At 42.0% G+C, this 21,133-nt stretch overlaps 2 protein-coding genes across 2 annotated transcripts in view; one reads left to right on the top strand and one right to left on the bottom strand.

Annotated features, from left to right (window-relative positions):
- The window catches only part of il12b2 (interleukin 12B 2), a 24,214-nt gene extending 20,583 nt beyond the window's left edge, over window positions 1–3,631 (top strand). The window contains exons 6-8 of the mRNA XM_060923148.1: window positions 192–367; window positions 1,172–1,288; window positions 2,651–3,631. Of these exons, the coding sequence (XP_060779131.1) occupies window positions 192–367; window positions 1,172–1,288; window positions 2,651–2,740 (383 nt within the window). The 3' untranslated portion in view covers window positions 2,741–3,631. The remainder of the gene's footprint in view (window positions 1–191; window positions 368–1,171; window positions 1,289–2,650) is intronic.
- A 2,419-nt stretch (window positions 3,632–6,050) lies between these two features.
- cfap161 (cilia and flagella associated protein 161) lies at window positions 6,051–14,887 on the bottom strand. Its single transcript, XM_060923097.1, has 7 exons — window positions 14,816–14,887; window positions 14,571–14,660; window positions 12,096–12,334; window positions 11,360–11,441; window positions 10,884–11,042; window positions 6,414–6,487; window positions 6,051–6,252 (listed from the first exon to the last, which is right to left on the bottom strand). Exons 1-7 carry the CDS (start codon window positions 14,885–14,887, stop codon window positions 6,051–6,053), a joined length of 918 nt encoding a protein of 305 aa, XP_060779080.1.
- Between the last annotated feature and the right edge of the window lie 6,246 nt (window positions 14,888–21,133).

Genomic DNA, 21,133 nt, shown 5'->3' with positions numbered 1-21,133 from the left:
CCTTCTGACCAATCAGAGTGCAGGATCGATATTTTCATCTTCATTCCATTTCTGTTATATAAATATTATATTTAAAGCTGATTTTTTTTTGTTGAAAAGACATGTTTGTTTTGCTCTTTCACTTTTGCTGAAATATTAAAATGAACAGGACATTGATGTTTAACATGTCGTGTGTGTGTGTGTGTGTGTAGTAAAGCCTGGATGTCCTCGTGTCTCCGTGTTGAAGACAGACGACGGGAGCGTGTTGGATGTGAACCCTCCTGTCACCTGGGCTCTGCCCCTGAGCTACTACCCTCTGGAGCATGAGATCGAGTTCCAGAAGAGAACCGACGGTTCGATCGCATCACTCATTTACACAATCCCCAACGTGAGTACCTTTCTTCACACTACGTTATTTTTAATGATTTAAAATGAAACGATCAGCGAGATTTAAGTAACAAAACTCCATTAATTCTCTCTAACAGCAGCTCTGACTGTCGCGCAGGTTTATATTCACACACTCGCTCTGATACGTTACGGTTTCTATAGTAACAGCTCATTCACGGGGTGTGTCCAGCAGACGCTCCACTGATAATAAACAGATTTTTAAAAGTTGTTGCTATGGTGAAGTTTTCTGTGTGGTCTCTGTAAGGAGTCTCCAGTGTGAGCGCTGTGTAACAGTCAGAGGTGAAGCTGGAGGTTTCAGTTTTCTGACGTCTTCAGGACAGAGGAGTTTACACTTCTGTACAGTTTCTCAGGAACACGATGGAACAAACTGCGGGTTTTGTTTTTTGTCTTATTAACTTGAAGAGGGAGAATAATTTGAGTCTGGTGAGGGAACGAGTGTTTATAGCTGCTATAACATAATTGACAACACAAACTAACTTGCTGCATGGACACTAAATGCAACTATAAATGGATTAAAAAGTATGAAAGTTGTTCTTTAATCAATACAAACTTTTAAAAATGTATTTGTTGTTAAGTTACTGCAGTGTAAGAGGAATAACACGCTCAGGGACATGCTGTTTTAGGACAATAATCAGCTTCAGTGTGGAAACTTCATCACTTCCATTTCATCACACTTTTATACAGTAGAGAGAATTTGCGACTTGTGGAAAGTTTCCGTGTGTATAAAGTTGAGTGACGAATGTCAGTGTGAGTGTAAATGAACAATTTTCTTTTCTTTCATCAGAACACGGACTCGTCAGGAGGAAGCATCAGCATTCCGACCGGAACCAGTAAACTGCGAGCTCGCTGCAGAGACTCAGTCCTGCTCTCACAGTGGAGTGAATGGACTGCGTGGCAAAATGTAGCTCACTAAAACACACACACGCTTGTCTCACTATTCTTGTGAGGACATTCCATTGACATTATTATTGCGGTTAATTAAGGTTGTGCTTGAACCTAAACCCCGCCCTCACCTTAACCTCAGGAATGAAAAAGAAACTTTTTGACTCTTTTATTTTTTTGTTAAAATAAAAACACAACAGGAATTTATTCATGGGGACCGTCTAAATGTCCCCACAAGGTCAAAATTGTCAGATTTTACTATCCTTGTGGGATTTGGTCCTCAGTAGTATATGCAAACACACACACACACACACACACACACACACACACACACACACACACACACACATTTAGGTTTTTAATGCTCTTGTTCTTTCTTTGGTGTCATTATGAGCACCTTATTTATTTATTTATTTATTTATTAATTATTTATTCCTTTATTATATTTTGAAATTTTGATTAAAAGTTTCTCTTCCTGACCTTTTGTTGTTCTGTATTTCTGAGATCCTGCATTTCCTATACGTGTGAAGTTACTGCCAGTTTTACCAACAAAATCGTCAGGATTAATTTAAATAAATTATGAAAGATGGATGATGATGATGATGATGAACTTTATAAATTTTAAGGACATGTTTAAAAACAGTTGTGTTGGGATTTCCTTTATCATTTACTGGACATTTCTACTGTTTAAGGTGAACAAGTTACACCACACTGAGAGAACACTCTAAAAAATAATGGGGCCAGTACCGGTTCTCTTGTCCAGGGTGAACCCCGCCTTTCGCCTGTAGTCAGCTGGGATAGGCTCCAGCTTGCTGGCGACCCTGTAGAAGGATAAAGCGGCTAGAGATAATGAGAATGAGTACCGGTTCTTCAGGGCGATGCCATAGAAGAACCTTTTTCAGGGCTTCAAAGAACCATTCATGCAACAGTTCTTTAAAGAACCATTGAAACCATTTGTTTGAGCAGTGAAGACAGATTTGTGTAAACATAGCCTATGTGCATTGACCAGCAAATGGTAAGAGAATGCCAGGCTCTGACGAACCATTTCCAATGTGAAGAACCTTTCGCATAATGTAATGGTTCATCACAGAGTTTTGACTCTCCATGGAACCATCCAGAGATTTGAAGAACCACTGAAGCACCTTTATTTTTTAGAGTGAACGGTGGTTCATATATCAGAACTTTCTTGAAGGTTTAGTGATTTCTGAACTGGACTGGACCGGGTTACTGCTGACCTGCTGATCATTAAACAAACTCAAATCAACAACACGGGATTTAAAACAAAATTACTTCCAAACATTTCCATTATAAAATAAACAGAGTGAAATTATGAGATGTGCAGCTGCGCAGAAATGCACCTGATGTCTCTTTGTGTCCTCAGGTGGTTAAGAGAAGACCAAAAAATGGCAAGAAACTAAAGAAAAAGGACAAGAAGAAAAAAGCTGTTCGACACAGGAGCAGAAAAATCTAATTTACTGTGGCATGAAGTTCTACACTGAATTTTTTCTTTGTGTGGCTGTGTATTCAATTTACACTGTGTGTGTCCTCATATAGCAGTGCTTGAAAGTTTGTGAACCCTTTAGAATTTTCTTCTGTATATTTCTGCATAAATATGACCTAAAACATCATCAGATTTTCACACAAGTCCTAAAAGTAGATAAAGAGAACCCAGTTAAACAAATGAGACAAAAATATTATCAAAAAAAAAGTCAAAGTCCTTCCCACGCCTTACAGTACCTGGTATTCCTAGGCAGTCTCCCACTCAAGTACTAACCAGGCCCAACCTGTATGTGGCGCATCGGGCGGCGCCGATCTCCGTTTCCATAGCCCTCGGCCTCTCGCCTATTACATAGCTAGGGTTACAGTGGGGGGCTAGTCCTCTGGTAACCACGAGAGTTTAACTCCCCATGCACATCTGTATTGCAGCGTGCCTTGCCAGATGGCGGTAGGTACCATTTTTATGATGGTCTTTGGTATGACCCGACCGTGAATAGAACTCACGATCTCCCGATCGAGAGGCGGACACGCTACCACTAGGCCACTAGTCGGTCCCAAAAATATTATACTTGGTCATTTATTTATTGAGGAAAATGATCCAATATTACAGATCTGTGAGTGGCAAAAGTATGTGAACCTTTGCTTTCAGTATCTGGTGTGGCCCCCTTGTGCAGCAATAACTGCAACTAAACGTTTGTGGTAACTGTTGATCAGTCCTGCACACCGGCTTGGAGGAATTTTAGCCCGTTCCTCCATACAGAACAGCTTCAACTCTGGGATGTTGGTGGGTTTCCTCACATGAACTGCTCGCTTCAGGTCCTTCCACAACATTTCCATTGGATTAAGGTCAGGACTTTGACTTGGCCATTCCAAAACATTAACTTTATTCTTCTTTAACCATTCTTTGGTAGAACGACTTGTGTGCTTAGGGTCGTTGTCTTGCTGCATGACCCACCTTCTCTTGCGATTCAGTTCATGGACAGATGTCCTGACATTTTCATTTAGAATTCACTGGTATAATTCAGAATTCATTGTTCCATCAATGATGGCAAGCCATCCTGGCCCAGATGCAGCAAAACAGGCCCAAACCATGATACTACCACCACCATGTTTCACAGATGGGATAAGGTTCTTATGCTGGAATGCAGTGTTTTCCTTTCTCCAAACATAATGCTTCTCATTTAAACCAAAAAGTTCTATTTTGGTCTCATCCGTCCACAAAACATTTTTCCAATAGCCTTCTGGCTTGTCCACGTGATCTTTAGCAAACTGCAGACAAGCAGCAATGTTCTTTTTGGAGAGCAGTGGCTTTCTCCTTGCAACCCTGCCATGCACACTATTGTTGTTCCGTGTTCTCCTGATAGTGGACTCATGAACATTAACATTAGCTAATGTGAGAGAGGCCTTCAGTTGCTTAGAAGTTACCCTGGGGTCCTTTGTGACCTTGCTGACTATTATACGCCTTGCTCTTGGAGTGATCTTTGTTGGTCGACCACTCCTGGGGAGGGTAACAATGGTCTTGAATTTCCTCCATGTGTACACAATCTGTCTGACTGTGGATTGGTGGAGTCCAAACTCTTTAGAGATGGTTTTGTAACCTTTTCCAGCCTGATGAGCATCAACAACGCTTTTTCTGAGGTCCTCAGAAATCTCCTTTGTTCGTGCCATGATACACTTCCACAAACATGTGTTGTGAAGATCAGACTTTGATAGATCCCTGTTCTTTAAATAAAACAGGGTGCCCACTCACACCTGATTGTCATCCCATTGATTGAAAACACCTGACTCTAATTTCACCTTCAAATTAACTGCTAATCCTAGAGGTTCACATACTTTTGCCACTCACAGATATGTAATATTGGATCATTTTCCTCAAGAAATAAATGACCAAGTATAATATTTTTTGTCTCATTTGTTTAACTGGGTTCTCTTTATCTACTTTTAGGACTTGCGTGAAAATCTGATGATGTTTTAGGTCATATTTATGCAGAAATATAGAAAATTCTAAAGGGTTCACAAACTTTCAAGCATCACTGTATGTCAGCTGTAGTTGACTGTTTTGTTAGCTTGCTCAGGAGAGCTACCCAGGGTGGACATTGAGGATGTAGAGCAGTCCCCACCCAACCATTCACACACGTGGACAATTTCGAGTAGCTAGTTAACATACCGCATGTCTTTGGACTGCGGGGGAAACCGGAGCACCCGGAGGAAACCCACACAGACACGGGGAGAACATGCAAACTCTGCACAGAAAGGCCCCTGTCAGGTTCAAACCCAGAACCTTCTCCCTGTGAGGTAACAGTGCTAACCACTATACCACTGTTCATTCTCTCTGTCAATCTCTGTGTGTGTTCAAATGTTCCAATAAAATGTATCCCTCTTTGCATTTTCTCACACTGACCAGCAGGAGGCACTGCACCTTTTTACCTGTCTACATTTTTTTTACATATCTTTATGATGTCACACATTTCACAACTTCTCTGATCTTGTAGTGCAGCTGCAAATCACAGCTCTATTTCTAATTTATGCGCTTGTTCTAATGCGTTATGGTTTCTACAGTAACAGCTCAGAGACGTAATGTTTATGGAAGGAGTCTCCAGTAACAGTCAGAGGTAAAGCTGTATAACAGAAGTGACAACAGGAACAAGTGGCATTAAATGAACAAAAAAGTACGATGTGTCAATCTTTCCCAAATTATAACTGTAACTGTTGGTAAATGGTTGTGGTGTAAGAGGAATAAAACACTCAGGGATGTGCTGTTTAAGGAAAATCATCAGCTGTCCTCAGTAATGTTCTACTAAATGCTTTAAAAGTATAATTATTAATGTAAAAGAGACACTGAAGCATGATGTCTGTGTAACTGAATCAAAAAAGCTGCTTTTATTTCATCACATCACATCCGGCCATGACAATGATTAAAGTTTGAGCACAAACCCTGAAGAAAATAAAAAAGAATATCAAACCTAAAACATCAGTAAACATCAGGAGCAGTCTGAACTTCCTGTTATAAGATTAAAATAAACTAAATATAAGATTATTAATCCAATTCCTCGACATTTGTTGTAATTTAAAGCTTGAAATCAGTAAAAGTGTCAAAAAACAAGGAAATTAATCTTCTATTTGAATTATAATAATCTCATAATCAGAAATATGACATAAATTTGCCTTTGGAGATTCAGTGATGGCATTACAGTCAGATACAGTGTGAGTTCTTTCACTAAAACAGTGAAACGTCTGGAGGATAAATCAGTGTTTAGGTTCAGGACGCTCGTCTGTGAGTGTTTTCAGTTTTCTGTCTGTGTGTGTGTTTGTGTTTCTGACTGGTTCTTATCGGTGACGTTGGACTCGGGCTGAGGTCGCTGTGCACTCGGTTCCTGTTCTCTCGGATCCGCCGTCATGAACATCCAGTGATTCCGTTTCTGCTCAGCCTTATGGGAGTCCAGGAAAGTGTGAGCTGTGATCTCAGACTCTTTCCCAAACACAGTCCTACACCACATCGAACCAAACCAATCACACACACAGAGTGGATCTGACTCGGAACGAATCTCATCACTTTGAGGGAATCCAGAATTTTAAAAATCATTCAGAATCAGAAACAAAAACAAAAGACTCCGTGAGGAGTTTAATGAGAGTAAACGAGTTTTTACCAGAGTGTGTGTTCAGGCAGAGCAGCGAGACACCGGTTGGTTTTACAGTGAGACAGCAGCAACTTAGAGCTCACCTACACACACACACACACACACACACACACACACACACACACACACACACAGCATCATGTTACAGGCTGCTATTCATAAAAACGAGTCATTGAAAGCAAACCTGAGAACGACAGAGAAAGAAAAGAGAAAAGAAAGAAACAGAAAGAAGGAATGTAATGAACAAAGATGATAAAAAAGAAAAGAAGGAAAGAATAAGGATTTTTGTTTAATCTGACTGAGAGACAAACACACACACACACACACACACACAGTACATGTTTTACATCCACACCCGAGCTTACAAGTGTGCTTACAGGAGTTTTACAGGTGTGCAGGTGTGTTTACAGGTGTGCAGGTGTTTTACAGGTGTGCAGGAATTTTACAGGTGTGCAGGTGTGTTTACAGGTGTGCACGTGTGTTTACAGGTGTGTTTACAAGTATGTTTACAGCTGTGTTTACAGGTGTGCAGGTGTGTTTACAGGTGTTTTTACAGGTGTGCAGGTGTTTTACAGGTGTGCACGTGTGTTTACAGGTGTGTTTACAGGTGTGCAGGTGTGTTTACAGGTGTGTTTACAGATGTGTACGTGTGTTTACAGGTGTGTTTACAAGTATGTTTACAGGTGTGTTTACAGGTGTGCAGTTGTGTTTGCAGGTGTGTTTACAGGTGTGCAGGTGTGTTTACAGGTGTTTTTACAGGTGTGCAGCAGGGCTTTACATTAACTTTTTTGTTCACCGGCCACTGTGGCTAGTGGTTTTCCCGAGTCACCAGCCATTCAGCCTTTTCACTAGCCACAATTTTGTTGCCAGGAAATCGCAGTTTTTTCTTCACCATGATACGTTAAAGTTCGGAAGATCTAGATTGAATTATGAACGGCAGCGTATAATGTATCTCTACAGTAGCACTCAAGTATTCAGTGCTGTTAAGGTCGCTCCCTATATGAGAACATGCAACCAGTTCAGACAAAAATATAAACAGACCATTCTGTTTATTGAACTCAAATTCAAGCCCCTTACAATATGAAATATCGTATAATATGAAAAATAACATTCATTACAACTGAACTGATTCTAATATTAAAAGTCCAGTTCAAAACATTTATCATTGAAAAACATTTGATGCTTTGATATGCAAGTATTATGTATATTATCAAGTATTATTATGTATATTATGTATTATCTATTAATAGTGTGTGTGTGTGTGTGTGTGTGTGTGTGTGTGTGTGTGTGTGTGTGTGTGTGTGTGAACATGTGTAGAGAGAGACATTAAATGTCCTCATTACATTCATAATCAGATGAGTCTGAATGGTCCATGAAAAATGGTCTTCGTGACCTGAGGCTTCCAGCAGGCCATAAGTTGATAGCTGGGGCGGATCAACTTCTTTCCAATCATGTGAACGTTTCTAAACAGCAGCTCCATCCTCTCCAGCTCAGCCGACTTCATGACAGCCAGGGACTGAAAGCAATGCTGTCCTGTAGTGAACCAGCCGTCTTCGCCGGTTTTGATGTTATAGTACCGATGTGTGCTTTTGACTTTTCGTGGTCCTTTATAGTTTCGAGTTTAAAATTACTGGTGCCTGTCTTTGCCAGACTTTCTACAGTCTTCGCAGTACAGGGTATTTTCGGTTTTGCTATGAACTCGCCAATCTGGGCGGCACGGTGGTGTAGTGGTTAGTGCTGTCGCCTCACAGCAAGAAGGTCCGGGTTTGAGCCCTGTGGCCGGCGAGGGTCTTTCTGTGTGGAGTTTGCATGTTCTCCCCGTGTCCGCGTGGGTTTCCTCCGGGTGCTCCGGTTTCCCCCACAGTCCAAAGACATGCAGGTTAGGTTAACTGGTGACTCTAAATTGACCGTAGGTGTGAATGTGAGTGTGAATGGTTGTCTGTGTCTATGTGTCAGCCCTGTGATGACCTGGCGACTTGTCCAGGGTGTACCCCGCCTTTCGCCCGTAGTCAGCTGGGATAGGATCCAGCTTGCCTGCGACCCTGTAGGACAGGATAAAGCGGCTACAGATAATGAAAGGAGATGAGATTTTTCGGCGCGCTTTGCGCATCACGGACCTCGGTGATTTTAAAATGCTGCTCCGGCCCTGCTCATCTCTGCCCCTTTTTTCCTGAGCAGCAGGGTTTGAAACTCCAGCTATGTGCCGCCACATAGTGCGCTTGTCAGTCATCAGCAACTTTGTTGCTTCGTTCATGAACCACAGGTTACCGTATCACTGATTTTATCTGAGACGTTAATGAACGTTCTAAACAATTCTAACATGTCAGAATGTTTATGCAGGTGCTCATGGGAGTTGTAGGTGCGTAATATTACATTGCAATGCGTTTATTATATCAGATGCCTTCAGAGAAAACTACAGTTAAAATAGATTGTCATATCACAGAATAAACCACCCGCTAAACTGGCTAGTGAGACTAAAGTCATTCCCCGCCAAAGCCCAATTTTACCCGCATTTGGCGGGTGGGCGGGTGCTAATGTAAAGCCCTGGTGTGCAGGTGTGTTTACAGGTGTGCAGCTGTTTTACAGGTGTGTATACAGGTGTGTTTACAGCTGTGCACGTGTTTACAGGTGTGCAGGTGTTTTACAGGTGTGTTTACAAGTACAACCCCAATTCCAAAAAAGTTGGGACAGAGTACAAATTGTAAATAAAAACGGAATGCAATAATTTACAAATCTCAAAAACTGATATTGTATTCACAATAGAACGTAGACAACATATCAAATGTCGAAAGTGAGACATTTTGAAATTTCATGCCAAATATTGGCTCATTTGTAATTTCATGACAGCAACACATCTCAAAAAAGTCGGGACAGGGGCAATAAAAGGCTGGAAAAGTTAAAGGGACAAAAAAGGAACAGCTGGAGGACCAAATTGCGACTCATTAGGTCAATTGGCAATAGGTCATTAACATGACTGGGTATAAAAAGAGCATCTTGGAGTGGCAGCGGCTCTCAGAAGTGAAGATGGGAAGAGGATCACCAATCCCCCTAATTCTGCGCCGACAAATAGTGGAGCAATATCAGAAAGGAGTTTGACAGTGTAAAACTGCAAAGAGTTTGAACATATCATCATCTACAGTGCATAATATCATCAAAAGATTCAGAGAATCTGGAAGAATCTCTGCGCGTAAGGGTCAAGGCCGGAAAACCATACTGGGTGCCCGTGATCTTCGGGCCCTTAGACGGCACTGCATCACATACAGGCATGCTTCTGTATTGGAAATCACAAAATGGGCTCAGGAATATTTCCAGAGAACATTATCTGTGAACACAATTCACCGTGCCATCCGCCGTTGCCAGCTAAAACTCTATAGTTCAAAGAAGAAGCCGTATCTAAACACGATCCAGAAGTGCAGACGTCTTCTCTGGGCCAAGGCTCATTTAAAATGGACTGTGGCAAAGTGGAAAACTGTTCTGTGGTCAGACGAATCAAAATTTGAAGTTCTTTATGGAAATCAGGGACGCCGTGTCATTCGGACTAAAGAGGAGAAGGACGACCCAAGTTGTTATCAGCGCTCAGTTCAGAAGCCTGCATCTCTGATGGTATGGGGTTGCATTAGTGCGTGTGGCATGGGCAGCTTACACATCTGGAAAGACACCATCAATGCTGAAAGGTATATCCAGGTTCTAGAGCAACATATGCTCCCATCCAGACGACGTCTCTTTCAGGGAAGACCTTGCATTTTCCAACATGACAATGCCAAACCACATACTGCATCAATTACAGCATCATGGCTGCGTAGAAGAAGGGTCCGGGTACTGAACTGGCCAGCCTGCAGTCCAGACCTTTCACCCATAGAAAACATTTGGCACATCATAAAACGGAAGATACGACAAAAAAGACCTAAGACAGTTGAGCAACTAGAATCCTACATTAGACAAGAATGGGTTAACATTCCTATCCCTAAACTTGAGCAACTTGTCTCCTCAGTCCCCAGACGTTTACAGACTGTTGTAAAGAGAAAAGGGGATGTCTCACAGTGGGAAACATGGCCTTGTCCCAACTTTTTTGAGATGTGTTGTTGTCATGAAATTTAAAATCACCTAATTTTTCTCTTTAAATGATACATTTTCTCAGTTTAAACATTTGATATGTCATCTATGTTCTATTCTGAATAAAATATGGAATTTTGAAACTTCCACATCATTGCATTCCGTTTTAATTTACAATTTGTACTTTGTCCCAACTTTTTTGGAATCGGGGTTGTATGTTTGCAGGTGTGTTTACAGGTGTGCAGGTGTGTTTACAGGTGTGTTTACAGGTGTGCAGGTGTGTTTACAGGTGTGTTTACAGGTGTGCAGGTATTTTACAGGTGTGCAGGTGTGTTTACAGGTGTGTTTACAAGTATGTTTACAGGTGTGTTTACAGGTGTGCAGGTGTGTTTACAAGTGTGTTTACAGATGTGTTTGTATTTTTACCTGTACGGGGAAGCCTTCATGTTCGAGTCGTTCCTGTGGATCAACATAAACAAGCCTCCACCAACACAGGAAGTCCAGCTGCTCCACTAAGCTCACTTCCTGTAGCCGGGATTTCTGAGCGCACTTCTGGAAGGTTCTGTGGTCACTGGCCAGATAAAGCTACACACAATAACGTGTCTTTTATATTATAATATTCATGAGGAGGCGAGCCACAGTTGCACATTTCATCAACAATGAGAAACTGATTTAGCTATTTTTAAACATAAGAAAAAAAAGTTGAAACTGTAGGCGGTTTCTGAGGATGCAAACATCATACATAACCAAGTAATGGACTATTGAGCCATGAAAAACTGAACAAATCAGTGGGAAAATGGAGCAGAAGTAGAAATGACTGAATTCCCCTTTTTATGGTGACATTACTGTGGGCAAATCAAATTTAAGTCACATGATGATGAGCTTGTTGTTGCTATGGTTACCTCTCCACCAAAGCCTGCAGTCGTCCTGAGAGTGAAGTTTTGCTCGTATCTGAGAATCTCTCCATCTGCAGTTTCATCCACACTAAACCACAAAAAAAAGGAAGAGTGTCTGTGTGTGTGTGTGTGTGTGGGGGGGTCTTTATATGTGGGCATAAGCAGTATCACACAATGGGCCTCATTTATGAATCTTTTCATGTGTGTAAATGTTTTTGGAGACCAAACAGAAATAAAAAAATCCCACCTGGTTTACAAAGTGCTGATTTTCTTAATCCTCACATCTGCATGCTGATTGGTGTTTATCAACTATAAATTACCAAAAGTACAGCTGATTTATAATTAGCCACACCCATTAAAGGCAAAGAAAGCTGAAAATGAAACAAAATTTCAGAGTAAACTGTGAAAGAGCGCCTCCTATGTGCGGTGTGTGTTAAATCTTCCAGTAAAGTAGCTCAGCCACTGCAGCGTGTTGGTTACCATAGACACACTAAAGCTTCCTGATTTTACAGGGCGCCAATACTTTGGTCCTGGTTGAATGGCGAGTCTTATTTGTTTTAATTTCTGGATTTCCTTCAGGTTGTAAATATATGATTTGAAGACGATCAGTCAAGTTGCGCTGTAGTGAAGAAAACGTCGGATACAAACAATTATCCAAATCAGTGGATTTTACGGATAAATTCACGTCATCTCCAGTTGGATAAACGAGGCCCGGTGTTCATAGGTCGAGGAAAATCTGTACCTGGTGATGATGAAGGCGTTCCTTACACATGGCTGGAGGCTGGAGGCTCCGCCCACCTGGCATGGACCCTGTAGATACGGCTTGGAATTTGTTTCCAGATGTGATGCGATGTTACTGAGGTCAGCAATGATGCTGAGGGCGCAGGGGTCACACGGGCCGTGCTCCGATCCTCTCGTGTTTAGCAGCATGATGGTGTCTCCGAAACGCAGAAATCCATCCGGGGAGACGGAAAGAGTCACCTGAAAAACGCTATTTTTCATATTTACGTTCATTATGTTTATATTGAAAGATTTCAATTAAAATGTGGTAAAATTACGGTAGGTGTTGAAATAAACAGGAGATGAAATAAAATATTACCAACAATACAGAGTTTAAAGAGTTAATTTAATGTCACAGGTGAACTGTCACAAAAAGTGATAAAGAGAGATGGAACAGAATTAATGATAAAAATAATAATTTTTAAAAATTCCTGTATGAGTGTGAGATGAATAATCCCCAATCACTTGCACGTTGATGTTTCATTTAAAGTTTGTTATAAACTGCCTTGACCTTTCTCACCTCCACTGAACAGCTTCCACATCCTCGCTGTTACCTGTTTCAGGGTTTTGTAGTAGGATGTAAAAAGTGGAGTAAAAATACAGACTGGAAACCAAAACTCATGGAAAGTGTGGCGCGATTGATTGATTGAATGATTGATTGATTGATTGATTGATTGATTGATTGATTGATTGATCGATTATCCAGTGTGGTTATCTGAGTAACCAAGAAAAGGATCCATTAGAGAGGAGTTACTGGAACTGCACTCACATTCATTATTTTCCCATAACATCATGACTCCAAAGTGTTTAACTCCTCTTATATCTCCCAAAGTGATTTACAACCCCGATTCCAAAAAAGTTGAGACAAAGTACAAATTGTAAATAAAAACGGAATGCAATGATGTGGAAGTTTCAAAACTCCATATTTTATTCAGAACAGAACATAGATGACATATCAAATGTTTAAACTGAGAAAATGTATCATTTAAAGAGAAAAATTAGGTGATTTTAAATTTCATGACAACAACACATCTCAAAAAAGTTGGGACAAGGCCATGTTTCCCACTGTGAGACATCCCCTTTTCTCTTTACAACAGTCTGTAAACGTCTGGGGACTGAGGAGACAAGTTGCTCAAGTTTAGGGATAGGAATGTTAACCCATTCTTGTCTAATGTAGGATTCTAGTTGCTCAACTGTCTTAGGTCTTTTTTGCCGTATCTTCCGTTTTATGATGCGCCAAATGTTTTCTATGGGTGAAAGATCTGGACTGCAGGCTGGCCAGTTCAGTACCCGGACCCTTCTTCTACATAGCCATGATGCTGTAATTGATGCAGTATGTGGTTTGGCATTGTCATGTTGGAAAATGCAAGGTCTTCCATGAAAGAGACGTCGTCTGGATGGGAGCATATGTTGCTCTAGAACCTGGATATACCTTTCAGCATTGATGGTGTCTTTCCAGATGTGTAAGCTGCCCATGCCACACGCACTAATGCAACCCCATACCATCAGAGATGCAGGCTTCTGAACTGAGCGCTGATAACAACTTGGATCGTCCTTCTCCTCTTTAGTCCGAATGACATGGTGTCCCTGATTTCCATAAAGAACTTTAAATTTTGATTCGTCTGACCACAGAACAGTTTTCCACTTTGCCACAGTCCATTTTAAATGAGCCTTGGCCCAGAGAAGACGTCTGCGCTTCTGGATCGTGTTTAGATACGGCTTCTTCTTTGAACTATAGAGTTTTAGCTGGCAACGGCGGATGGCACGGTGAATTGTGTTCACAGATAATGTTCTCTGGAAATATTCCTGAGCCCATTTTGTGATTTCCAATACAGAAGCATGCCTGTATGTGATGCAGTGCCGTCTAAGGGCACGAAGATCACGGGCACCCAGTATGGTTTTCCGGCCTTGACCCTTACGCACAGAGATTCTTCCAGATTCTCTGAATCTTTTGATGATATTATGCACTGTAGATGATGATGTGTTCAAACTCTTTGCAATTTTACACTGTCGAACTCCTTTCTGATATTGCTCCACTATTTGTCGGCGCAGAATTAGGGGGATTGGTGATCCTCTTCCCATCTTCACTTCTGAGAGCCGCTGCCACTCCAAGATGCTCTTTTTATACCCAGTCATGTTAATGACCTATTGCCAATTGACCTAATGAGTTGCAATTTGGTCCTCCAGCTGTTCCTTTTTTGTACCTTTAACTTTTCCAGCCTCTTATTGCCCCGTCCCAACTTTTTTGAGATGTGTTGCTGTCATGAAATTTCAAATGAGCCAATATTTGGCATGAAATTTCAAAATGTCTCACTTTCGACATTTGATATGTTGTCTACGTTCTATTGTGAATACAATATCAGTTTTTGAGATTTGTAAATTATTGCATTCCGTTTTTATTTACAAATTACAGAGAGAAATGAAACGAGCTGTTTACAGGCTGGAGGAGGTTCTGTCTCAGGACACCGGTCTTCTGGATAGTGAGCTCTCCTCTGTTCTTCTGCTCCAGAAACTCTCTCAGAGCCTCCTGCACACACACACACACACACACACACACACACACACACAGAGATTAAACTCAACATTCTTCTCTAATTAATCCAGCAATTAATCACAGTTAGTGTGTGTGTGTGTGTGTGTGTGTGTGTGTGTGTGTGTGTGTGTGTGTGTGTGTGTGTGAACCTCCTCCAGAGTGAGCTCCTCTCTCCAGTTCCCCACTCGGACCCTCGGCCTGGGAACCCACTCATGAGGCATCATCACACTTTATCCAGTGAAACAGCAACAGGAAGTGGAGAGGAACTGGAGAGCAAGTGGACATAAAGCTGCAGTAAATCCAGGTGTGACTTCTGTCTGCTCGAACCAACGCAGCGGAGGACTCTGTTTACGCGTCTCCATGGGAACAAGCCTTAAAGGGAAAGAAAACATCCGGTACATGGAGCACGAGGCAAGTTCCGGGGAGAGCGGGGTCGGTTGGAACATTCACACATTTGGAAATCTTTCTCACGGAGTGAACTTTAGCAACACTGGGACTCATTTAGTGGTGACACGGCCCATGTTTACACACACACACCAAATAACATTTTCTTTCTTAGAAATAAAACAGGACAGTTCCTTTTATCAACCTGAAGCTGATTAATTTCCTCTAACAGCACGTCCCTGAGTGCTTTATTCTAAAGCACCACAGCAATTTACCAACAATTACAATTTACTAATTAAAGAATGACGCACCTACTTTTTATCTGTTTATCTTTACCATAAGTGTGCCGTGAAACCAGTTTGTTTCCTTTTGTAACGCACATTACAGCGGTGATAAACACTCGTCCCCTCACCAGGATCTCTATTTATTCTCTCTTTTTTAATATTAAACAACTTTTTCAGTCTTTTTTTTGCCCCGTCTGAACTTTTCTGAAAAGTGTTTCTGACATCAAATTCAAAATGAGCAAATATTTTTCAAAAAACAAAATTTCTCAGATTCAATATTTTATATGTCATCTTTGGACTATTTTCAGTGAAATACAGAGTTTCCACGATTTGTAAATCTTCACCTTCTGTTTTATTTGTTTTACGCAACATCCCAGCTTTTTTGGAAGTGAGGTTGTACTTTTTATCTATTTATAGTTACATTTATTTGTTGTGGAATGTCCCTAAAACGAGTTAGTTCCTGTTCTCACTGATGTTATAGCATCTATAAATACTTGTTCCCTCAGCAGAATTTATTTATTCTCTCTTCATGTTAATAAAACAAAAATAAACCCGCAGTTGGTTCCATCGTGTTCCTGAGAAACTGTACAGAAGTGTAAACTCCTCTGTCCTGAAGACGTCAGAAAACTGACCCTCCAGATTCACCTCTGACTGTTACACAGCGCTCACACTGGAGACTCCTTACAGAGACCACACACACACACACACACACACACACACACACACACACACACACACACACACACACACCCCTGTGAATGAGCTGTTACTATAGAAACAATAACATATTAGAATGAATGCACTAATTATCAATAAACCTGTGATGTGTTGGCAGAAAAAGGTTAATTAAATATTCATAATAAAACAATAACTAAATGCAGCTAATGATGTCAACATTTTATTGTAGAATCTCATCTCATCATCTTGAGCTGCTTTATCCTGTTCTACAGGGTCGCAGGCGAGCTGGATCCTATCCCAGCTGACTACGGGCGAAAGGCGGGGTTCACCCTGGACAAGTTGCCAGGTCATCACAGGGCTGACACATAGACACAGACAACCATTCACACTCACATTCACACCTACGCTCAATTTAGAGTCACCAGTTAACCTAACCTGCATGTCTTTGGACTGTGGGGGAAACCGGAGCACCCGGAGGAAACCCACGCGGACATGGGGAGAACATGCAAACTCCACACAGAAAGGCCCTCGCCGGCCACGGGGCTCGAACCCGGACCTTCTTGCTGTGAGGCGACAGCGCTAACCATTACACCACCGTGCCGCCCCTTATTGTAAAATATATATCTAAATTAATTTAAAATAATAATAAATAAAACTTGTCTATTTCTGGTCTCATGTAAAATCTACAAGGATATATTGAATAATTATCCATGAATAATGTTTATAGAAGTATTCAAATACAACCCTGATTCCAAAAAAGTTGGGACAAAGTACAAATTGTAAATAAAAACGAAATGACCCCATGGCACCGTGTCATTCGGACTAAAGAGGAGAAGGACGACCCAAGTTGTTATCAGCGCTCAGTTCAGAAGCCTGCGTCTCTGATGGTATGGGGTTGCATTAGTGCGTGTGGCATGGGCAGCTTACACATCTGGAAAGACACCATCAATGCTGAAAGGTATATCCAGGTTCTAGAGCAACATATGCTCCCATCCAGACGACGACTCTTTCAGGGAAGACCTTGCATTTTCCAACATGACAATGCCAAACCACATACTGCATCAATTACAGCATCATGGCTGCGTAGAAGAAGGGTCCGGGTACTGAACTGGCCAGCCTGCAGTCCAGATCTTTCACCCATAGAAAACATTTGGCGCATCATAAAACGGAAGATACGACAAAAAAGACCTAAGACAGTTGAGCAACTAGAATCCTACATTAGACAAGAATGGGTTAACATTCCTATCCCTAAACTTGAGCAACTTGTCTCCTCAGTCCCCAGACGTTTACAGACTGTTGTAAAGAGAAAAGGGGATGTCTCACAGTGGGAAACATGGCCTTGTCCCAACTTTTTTGAGATGTGTTGTTGTCATGAAATTTAAAATCACCTAATTTTTCTCTTTAAATGATACATTTTCTCAGTTTAAACATTTGATATGTCATCTATTGCCGCTTTTCCACTACAAACGCGGCTGAGCCGTGCCGTGCTGAGTTGAGCTGAGTCGAGCTGAGCGGGGCTGTTGGAGTTGCATTTCGACTACAACCGCGCTGAACCGTGCTGGCTGGAAGTGGGTGGACACATTGGGTGGAGTTAGCGAAAGTGGGTGGACGTCACGTGATGTCGTTAAGCAGCGCAAACAGTGACATCAGTGACAGTGGCGGAACAAGTCAGAGCCGGGCCGGGGGCGGGGCAAATGACCGGGCCCTTTATTAAAGCTTATCATAACATCATTTTAGGCTACAAAATGTCCGCAACTGCGGTGTTTACCAATTTCAACACTACTGGGTGCAACTATGTTATTTAGTACATCAAGTCCTTCAAACGAACATGTAACTCAGAAACAAAAAACATTAGGATACTGTACATGGCTCATAATAAAACATCAATAGCCTATACTGCGCACATTATTTGAAGGGCATACGAATGAGCGCTCAGAGGTTGCAACGGTGACAGGAAGAGTCAGAAATAAAAGGAGGGCGGTGCAAACCTCACTGAATGCACTGTGTTTACCAATTTCAACACTACGGGGTGCAACTATGTTATTTTGTACATTAAGTCCTTCAAACGAACATGTAACTCAGAAACAAAAAAACATTAGGCGACATACTGTACATGGCTCATAATAAAACATCAATAGCCTACTGCGCGCATTATTTAAAGGGCATACGACGAGCCTTGCGCTCCGCGAACTCGTCCACGATGCTCTGTATGTCACTGATTCAGTGATCTTTTAAGCGGTAGTCTCACGACCCGAATAGTAAACAATAAACATGGAGGACATGGAGTCGTTAGTGTTGCTGGTCTTGGTTCTGTGGCTTGTTGTCACCGACAACGCCAACAGATACTGGCAAGAGCGTATAGATGAGGCGAGGCGCATAAGGCTTCAGAAATTCTCGTAATTCGTAATTATTATTCTTCCGGGTTTGCGGTGTTTACAGATCCCAGCGCGCTCGCGGGGCATGTGTGGACATGTGAGGACACTCCTCCTCACCAATCAGTGCACAGGGGAGTGTCTGCTCACGCCCACAGCCTCACTCGGCACGGTTTGGCTCGCTTCAGCCCCACTCCAAAACGGTGCGAGTTTTAGGGGCTAAGCAGGGCTGAAACGAGCTGAGTCGTGCTGGTTTTTGGTAGTCGAAACGCGAGCCGTGTCGGGCTGAAGTGAGCTGAAGCGAGCTGAAGTGAGCTGAAAAAGGGTAGTGGAAAAGGGCCATATGTTCTATTCTGAATAAAATATGGAATTTTGAAACTTCCACATTATTGCATTCCGTTTTTATTTACAATTTGTACTTTGTCCCAACTTTTTTGGAATCGGGGTTGTACTTTAAAACATTTAATTAATATATACACTGTATTATTATTATTATTATTATTATGGCCCGAGCACCGTTCGGTGCGAAGACCCTATTGTTTTTCGAAGGGTTATTATTATTATTATTATTATTATTATTATTCTGCCGCGTTTGGCCTTATTTGAGGCATTTCCCATGCACGAAAACTCATGAAATTTGATACACACATCAGTCATTGTCATCGTTACTCAGCCACAGACGTTTGGCCCCCGGCGTGGCCCAGGGACTTCATAGCACCTCTTTTTCCATTTCCCATTGAAATGAATGGGTAGAACTTTGGAATGATGATGTCATAAGGCCATTTGGAGTATGGAATATTGATGATGTCATAAGGCCATTTGGAATATATGTGTTTTGACACATGGTCATTTCTAACGTACTCCTCCTAGACGGTTCATCAAATTCATGTCAAACTTGGCAAACATGATGCCAAGATATTGCTGAAGTTGAATTGCTAAGGGATTTTTGATATGTTGTAATATGTTGAAATATTATAACATATAATATGCCAAGATATTGCTGAATGTTGAACTTGATATCTTGTAATATGATTCTGATACTCTTTAGCTGTTATGGGCCTGTCTGGTATAGCGCCACCAACTGGCCAAGGAAAGAATAGGGTTTTGATTATGTGTTTTGACACATGATGAATTTTAACATGCTCCTCCTAGACGGTTCATGAGATTCATGTGAAATTTGTTATACGTGATGCCAAGATGTCGCTGATATTAAATTGTGAAGGGATTTTTGACATCTTGTAAGATGTTGAAATGGCCTTATGATTTTAATATCTTGCCACATAGGCAAGGCAAGGCAAGTTTATGTATATAGCACATTTCATACACAGTGGCAGTTCAATGTGCTTTACAGAAGTAAAAGCAGAACAGTAAACAATAGAAAATAAAATTACATTAAATAATTGGGGAAGAAAAAGAATAAGAATTAAACAATAGTAGAAATCACATCACACATCACATTATCTGTAGCCGCTTTATCCTTCTACAGGGTCGCAGGCAAGCCGGAGCCTATCCCAGCTGACTACGGGTGAAAGGCGGGGTTCACCCTGGACAAGTCGCCAGGTCATCACAGGGCTGACACATAGACACAGACAACCATTCACACTCACATTCACACCTACGGTCAATTTAGAGTCACCAGTTAACCTAACCTGCATGTCTTTGGACTGTGGGGGAAACCGGAGCACCCGGAGGAAACCCACGCGGACACGGGGAGAACATGCAAACTCCACACAGAAAGGCCCTCGCCGGCCCCGGGGCTCGAACCCAGGACCTTCTTGCTGTGAGGCGACAGCGCTAACCACTACACCACCGTGCCGCCCCAATAGTAGAAATAAAATAATAAAATGAAATAAAGTTCAAAAAAGGAATCAGCCTCGAGATTAATTATTATTATGGGTTTAACTCATAAAGCGCGCTCTTCCCGTGGCTCTTCCACGAGGATCACCAAAAATCAAAAATCTCTTTCACACACACACACACACACACACACTCTTTCACACACACACTTTCTCTCTCTCTCTCTCTCTCTCTCTCTGACAAACAGACACACACACACACACACACACACACACAATAATAGTGGAGCTCCAGCGGAGCCACCATACCTAAGAAAAAATGGTAAACCCATCGAGTCGATTTTTTGTGGTTTGTACGTGTACGTGTACCACCAGTCATACACACCACCTAGTGGCCAGTGCTAGTAATTACCAGTCATACACACACAGCACGGTGGTGTAGTGGTTATCACCCGCCTCACAGCAAGAAGGTGCGGGTTCGAGCCCCGTGGCCGGCGAGGGCCTTTCTGTGCGGAGTTTGCATGTTCTCCCCGTGTCCGCGTGGGTTTCCTCCGGGTGCTCCGGTTTCCCCCACAGTCCAAAGACATGCAGGTTAGGTTAACTGGTGACTCTAAATTGAGCGTAGGTGTGAATGTGAGTGTGAATGGTTGTCTGTGTCTATGTGTCAGCCCTGTGATGACCTGGCAACTTGTCCAGGGTGAACCCCGCCTTTCGCCCGTAGTCAGCTGGGATAGGCTCCAGCTTGCCTGCGACCCTGTAGAACAGGATAAAGCGGCTAGAGTTAATGAGATGAGATGAGAGATGAGACACACCGCCTAGTGGCCAGTGGTAACACCGCCTAGTGGCCAGTGGTAGTAATTACCAGTCATACACACCGCCTAGTGGACAGTGTTAGTAATTACCAGTTATACACACCGCCTAGTGGACAGTGTTAGTAATTACCAGTCATACAC

Source organism: Neoarius graeffei, chromosome 6 (assembly GCF_027579695.1).
Source record: "Neoarius graeffei isolate fNeoGra1 chromosome 6, fNeoGra1.pri, whole genome shotgun sequence".
In the NCBI taxonomy this organism is placed as follows: domain Eukaryota; kingdom Metazoa; phylum Chordata; class Actinopteri; order Siluriformes; family Ariidae; genus Neoarius; species Neoarius graeffei.
Note: the sequence above shows the minus strand (reverse complement) of the source record. Positions and strands in the feature narration are given on the sequence as shown.

What these genes read in the sequence shown, in the direction of transcription:
- cfap161 (XM_060923097.1), bottom strand. Translation starts at nt 14,887, where the DNA reads ATGCCTCATGAGTGGGTTCCCAGGCCGAGGGTCCGAGTGGGGAACTGG. An exon ending in AGGAGCTCACTCTGGAGGAG is followed by an intron (nt 14,661 to 14,815) that starts GTTCACACACAC and finishes GTGTGTGTGCAG; the next exon opens with GAGGCTCTGAGAGAGTTTCT. An exon ending in CTGCCTGAACACACACTCTG is followed by an intron (nt 6,253 to 6,413) that starts GTAAAAACTCGT and finishes GATGTGGTGTAG; the next exon opens with GACTGTGTTTGGGAAAGAGT.